Source organism: Otolemur garnettii, unplaced genomic scaffold, assembly GCF_000181295.1.
Source record: "Otolemur garnettii isolate 467f Iridium unplaced genomic scaffold, OtoGar3 scaffold00335, whole genome shotgun sequence".
NCBI lineage: Eukaryota > Metazoa > Chordata > Mammalia > Primates > Galagidae > Otolemur > Otolemur garnettii.
This window is the reverse complement of record NW_003852730.1, coordinates 99,860-106,344: the sequence shown is the minus strand read 5'-3', so window position 1 is coordinate 106,344 and position 6,485 is coordinate 99,860. Positions and strand designations below refer to the sequence as shown.

Sequence of the window (6,485 nt, the reverse complement as noted above, 5' to 3'; positions counted from 1 at the left end):
CCTGCTCTTAATTTATTAATTTATTTTATTATTTATTTATTTATTTGGTTGAGACAGAGCCTCAAGCTGTCGCCCTGGGTAGAATGCAGTGACATCACAACTCACAGCAACCTCCAACTCATGGGCTTAAGCTATTCTCTTGTCTCCCCCTCCCAAGTAGCTGGGACTACAGCCTGCCCTTGATTTAAAAGAAAAAAAATAGTGTTGTGGTAAGAAACTGTTTGCATTCTGGCCTTTTTCAGCGTCTTGTTGGATGGCATTCCTGTGGCTCAAGGTCAAAGAGGTGGGGTCTTAAGCCCTATCCAATCAGGGATGCGCCCATATGAACTGTCCAATCAGATGCACAGCCAGAAAGAAGAAGGCGGCACCCGGGATTCCGAGCTTGTCTCCTGAGCTGGTCTGCGACCTGGGGCCTTCTCTTCAGATATTTCATTTCTGGAGGGACCAGTTGTCTCTGCAGCAGCCTCTGTCACCCTGTGCCCTTGAAGGTACTGGGAGATCTGTAAGGAGGACACTGGGACTTCGCGGGAGCTGGGAAATGGTGAGTACCGGAGACCTGGTGTCCTGAGAGGAGGAGGGGCGTGGTTGGAGCCCGAAGTGGCTGTGGCGGGACCGGGCCATTTCCCTTCGATTTTAGAGTCTTCAGACTAAAGTTTGCTACCGACACCCCTTGGCCCAGGGAGCCCACTTGGCAAAAGGGGCAGGGAGTTGGGACCCTGTTGCTCCAAGCGTTCCTGAACCTGTTACGGGGACCACGGCCCAGAGCCCTCTGAGCAGCCTTGTGCCTGCAGCCCCGGCGTCCCTCCCTCGGGTGACAGTAGAAGGGTCCTCAGGGGAGAATCCCAGCTGAGTGTGTGGGGTTTGTTCATGGAGGGGCTGTAGTCTGTGGGGCCCTCAACCCCTCCATTCTTTTGTTAAACCACTGAGGTCCCCACGCGATGGCCCACTCTGTTGCCTGTCGTTGTAGTTAAACACGGAGACAGGGAGTTGATGGGTAAAAAGGCTTTATTATGGGACAGGCTAGTAATTCCTGAGAACAGCGAGAGTAATTTTTTAAATGCTGTTTTTTTTTTTTTTCGAGACAGAGCCTCAAGCTGTCCCCCGGCATCACAGCTCACAGCAACCTCCAAGTCCTGGGCTCAAGTGAGTCTCCTGACTCCGCCTCCCGAGAAGCTGAGACCACAGGCGCCCGCTACAACTCGGGGCCTGTTTTTTTTTGGTTGCAGCCATCGTTGTTTGGATTCAAACCCGCCAGCTCAGGTGTATGTGGCTGGCACCTTAGCCTCTTGAGTCATAGGCGGCGAGCCATTAAATGGTTCATCTTACAGGAGTACATGTGAATCTTTCTAAATGTAGGATATAAATATCTTAGCACAATAACTAAGAGGATGCCATGAAGGCTATGTTAACCAGTTTGAGGAAAACATTTCAGATTGTTTATAAAACCAGCACACTGTACCCCATGACTGCATTAATGTACACAGCTATGATGTAATAAAAAAAATAAATGCTGTTTTTTATAATAAATTTTAATACTTTATATAGGGAATAATTTCACAAGTATAATAGAAATATACTTATGTGATTAACAACATGTAGGCAAATTAAATGCATCTGACAATTTATAAGTAACCAAAAATCATCATCAATAAAACATCTTTAACATGCTATTAACTTGGTCGCAGTGCCTTGTTACTTCCTTAGTTTTTTTTTTCCAAGATTATTATCTTTATTCCCTATTTCTGGTTTGGCCTTTCTGACTGACTTACTCTTCCACTCTTTCTATGTTTTAAAGTGCATTCTCAGTTCAGAAATAGCCAAGAAAGGTTATGGGCGTGTCTGTGTCTACTACATTCTCTACTTTTATGTATTACTTTCTCATCTATGAAATTGATTTAAAATGGAAATAATTTTAAATTTGTTATAGTTAGTTAAATTGACATGCGAGTTGTATTCATTAATTTTGTTTTTGAAATTTGTGAAACAAGGCTGGGCCTGGTGGCTCAGGCCTGTAATCCTAGCACTCTGGGAGGCTGAGGCAGGTGGATTGCCTGAGTTCATGAGTTTGAAACCAGCCTGAGCCAGCATGGCAGCTCCTCTCTAAAAATAAAATGAAAAAAAGAAAATAGCCGGCATTGTACTCAGAAGCTGTAGTCCCAACTACTTGGGAGTCCGAGGCAAGAGGATCACTTAAGCCCAAGAGTTTGAGGTTGCTGTGATCTATGATGCCAGAGCGCTCTACAGTGGGTGACAAAGTGAGACTCTTGTCTAAAAGAAGAAATTGGGAAACAGCCAGTATGTATTTTGAAACATATTAGGAAGCTTGTAATATATAACATAAGAATAAGGATATGGACTTAGGTAATGTTGGTAATTATGACAATACTTTAGGTAGGAAGTGTTGAGTATTCTTAAAAATCCTGTTTGTTGTTTTATTTGGAGTATGTCTTTTATACATGTTTACTTGTTTTTAATTAGTTGGGAACTGTTAGATAAATTGAGGCAGTATATAAATTTTATAGTTTTTACGTCTATGATTGTGTTTTAATAATCAGTAATGGCTGCTGGATTTTTTAGTATAGCTTCTCATACTTGTTTTAATTCAATGCTGAGAGTGTTTATGGCTTGAGAAGTTGTATTAAGGGTCTTGACGATGGCACATGCCAATGGACTGATTTTCAGATTGAGTCCAATAGCTATTGTTGGTATAACAAAAATGCTAATGTGGTGTATTTAGCAGAGCTAAAAAGGTATAGGCGACTATTATAGTTTTCAGAGTGGTTAATATCTTAAGTTACTTTAGACGGGTTGGATTTAAAGTTTTGTACCCTGGGTAGACAAAGGGTGAATCTTAGTGAACAAAGTTTCCCTGTGTTGTAGCAGGGATAGCTGAAAAAGCCTGGGTGCCAGATAATAATAACTATCTTCAGGGGAGCTTGGTGTGTCTATTGGCATGAGGTAGAAAGGCAGTTAAGTTACATTTAAGTAAGGAATTATTCAGGTCCATGTATCGGAATGGACACTTTTTAAGTTTGATATATTTATGACTAATAGTTCCAGTTTTTAGTTGTACAGCTAATATATCTTTTTTCTTGACAGTAGTGGTTGTTTTTTAACTATAAATATCTCAGTATGTGATAATTTTCTGGATATATGGTAAAAGTGTGAAATCTCTGATAAGTTCTAGTGGGAAAATGTGGATGCCCAAGATTTTCATTGTGGATGAGGTTGTGTCATTGGATAGTAGCTAAGAAGAAGAATATGTACTGTTTCACTTGTATCTGGAAGTTCCATCGGTTCTGTGTAAAATAGGATGACGTCCATGCACTTTTACAGAAGATGGCATTAACAGCCTAGAGTAATTCAAAGTTCTCACAAACAGAATAATTAGAAAAGACTTACTTTCTGGGATGGAAAAGAAAGCTATTTAAAGACACGATGAGAGATTAGAAGACATGCCAGATAGCTGTAACTGGAACTTTTCCCAAACTGGGTTTTTTTACATAGTTTTTATAAGGTTATGGTTACTTTCTCTGGCCAGTACTATCACAGCAGTGATGTTGGGCTTGCACGTGTGAATCAGCACCTGATACTAATTTGTCCTGTTGCAGTTGATGTTAATTGTATTCACTCAGTTACGGTGTTCTTGGACACATATTCCATTGTAGGGTTCAGTGTATCTTCTGTATTGTTAATAAGAACTTGGGAAGATTATCAACTAATATGAGGAAATCAAAACATTTATTGAGGAAGCACCCCTTTTCTTCTTAGATTCTCTTTCATATGCCTTTCTTGAGAAAGTAAAGTTCGTCATCTTTGTAACTGGTTCAGGAATCAACTGGGGTAAATCCGGTGTCTGCAGTTCGCTGCATGTTTGACATAATATCATCATAGGACTGAAGCATTGTCATTCCTGTTGAGCTTGTTGGAAATTAGGAAATGGAATCTTCACTCCATATCATGCGAAAAACAATCTACTTTTTTTTCATGATTTCCACTTGTACAAATTAAAACTTTAGAGTTACCATTTATCTCATCATGACATTGTCATATAAAAAACATACACAGATTATAACATATGACGTAAATAGGCACAAAATTCTACATGCCTGTATTGGTGGCCTTTTATTTCTACTGTGTCAACCCAAAATGTCTGATGTGTACACTGGTTTTGTGGATGCCATTCTTTCCCCTTTCTTCAGTGTTAGTCAACACATGAGGGAATATATCTCTTCTATACTTATTAGGTAATTGCGTTTACTCTTATAAGTCAGCAAGAGTTCTCTTCACTCACTTAACTAAAAGTGAAATTCATGGCTTGGTGCCGGTCACATACACCCAGGCTGGTGGGTTTGAACCCGGCCCAGGCCAGCTAAACAACAATGACAATGGCAACAAAAAATAGCTGGATGCTATGGAGGGCGACTGTAGTTTCTACTAGGAGACTGAGGCACGAAAATCACTTAAGCCCAAGAGTTTAAGGTTGCTGTGAGCTGTGACGTGACAGCACTTTACCCAGTGTGACAGTTTGAGACTTTGTCTCAAAAAAAAAAAAAGTGAAATTGTATATGCCCTTGTTTTCTTGGTAAATATGTTTTTTTTCAGGGACTGTTGACATTCAAGGACGTGTCTATTGAATTCTCTATGGATGAGTGGGCCTGCCTGGACCCTGCTCAGCAGCATTTGTATCGGGAAGTCATGTTAGAGACCTACAGAAACCTGGTCTTCCTGGGTGAGGACAATTTATATACACAGTTCCAGGTCTATACTAAACAATTGATATTCCCTCTTTGTAGGTTTTTTTTCAGTTTATTCATTGACTGAGTATCAGATTCTAGTTTCTATGGAAAACTTTAGGATATCTTGGTATAGAAAAGCAAAATTGGAGTTATTTTATTTTGGCATTAATCTTACCTTTTTTTTTTTTTAAATCTTTTTTTTTAATTTATTTTTAATCTTACCATTTTTTGAGCTGATTTATATCCTTCACTAGATTAATGGAAATTTCAGAAATTTCATGGACTAGATTGTTACTCAAATCTTTAAGTCTGATTTCTAGCACCAAATTTTATTTCAGTAGTTTTGGTAGTGGAGGAGTTAGGAGTGTTCCAACGTTAAATACTTTTTAAAGAATGTGAAGTTTCTGCTAGGAAATCTGTTAGGGATTATTTCAGGATCTTCTAAAATGTCCTTTTCTCTACTTCACCAAGGCATTGCATTGCCAATTGAAGAATCCCAATTTTTTTTCTACTAAAACAGGTCTTACTGTCTCTAAGCCAGACCTCATCACCTGTCTGGAGCAAAGCAAAGAACCCCGGAAGGTGAAGACACAGCAGACACTACTCAAGCACCCAGGTAGGTTGGAGTGAGTGAAACAGATAACACTGGTCAGAGGTCCAAGTTCTGGGAGGAAACCACATGATTAGGGAAGCTCAGCCTCATTGGAAGTGATTTATGAGAAGCCTGGGTTTCTTTCCCTTGTTCTTCCATCAAGGCATCTGTCTTCTTATTTTTATTATTTTTTAATTTTTATTTTCTTATTGATAAAGAGTCTCACTCTCACTAGAGTGCCATGACATGATCCTAGCTCAGAGCAACCTTAAACTACTGGTGTCAAGTGATTTTTCTATCTTAGCCCCCAAATAACTGGGACTGTAAGTTTCTCTACATTGCCTGGCTAATGTTCTTTTTATTTTTTTAGTACAGGGGAGTTCTCATACTGACTCAGGCTAGTCTCGAACTTGTCAGGTGGAGCATTCCTCCCTCCTTAGCTCCCAGAGTGCTAGGTATACAGTTGAGAGTCTCTGTGCCTGTTCTTGTTTTTAATTTCCAGAAGGACCTTACTTACAACTGATATTCCTTCTAGGTTACAGTGAGAATGAAAGAACTTCCTATGGCTTACATGTGAGTGCAGGATGTGACTGCTCTGCCATTGCTTTTAAGGACATGAAATATGTGTTTATTTTTTAGTATACCTGTGAAATTTCTTAAATTTTCTTTAGGCTGGGTGTGGTGGCTCATACCTCTAATCCTAGCTCTCTGGGACCCAAGGTGGGACTATTGCTTGAGCACAGGAGTGTGAGACCAACCTAAACAAGATTGACACTCCATCTCTACTAAAAAGAGAAAAAATATCCAGGCATTGTAGTGGTTGCATATTGTGTCACCTACTGGGGACTGGTGGTGGAGATGAAGCTGGAGAATTGCTTGAACCCAGGAGTTTGAGGTTGCTATCAGTTAAGCTAATTTTAGGACACAGTAGCCTGAACAACAGAATGAGACTGTGTCTGAATAAAAGTTTTTGTTTCTTTTCTTTTTTTTTGAGACAGAGTCTCAAGCTATCTCCCTGGATAAAGTGCGATGGCATCACAGCTCACAGCAACGTCACACCCTTGGGCTTAAGCGATTCTCTTGGCTCAGCCTCCCAAGTAGCTGGGACTACAGGCACCCGTGACAACGCCTGTCTATTTTTTTTTTTTTTTTGC

At 40.1% G+C, this 6,485-nt stretch overlaps 1 protein-coding gene across 1 annotated transcript in view; it reads left to right on the top strand.

Moving 5' to 3' along the window:
* Positions 1–322: 322 nt before the first annotated feature.
* LOC111722730 (zinc finger protein 682-like) overlaps positions 323–6,485 on the top strand; it is an 11,415-nt gene continuing 5,252 nt past the window's right edge. Inside the window, exons 1-3 of the mRNA XM_023509067.1 lie at positions 323–541; positions 4,606–4,732; positions 5,260–5,355. Of these exons, the coding sequence (XP_023364835.1) occupies positions 323–541; positions 4,606–4,732; positions 5,260–5,355 (442 nt within the window). The remainder of the gene's footprint in view (positions 542–4,605; positions 4,733–5,259; positions 5,356–6,485) is intronic.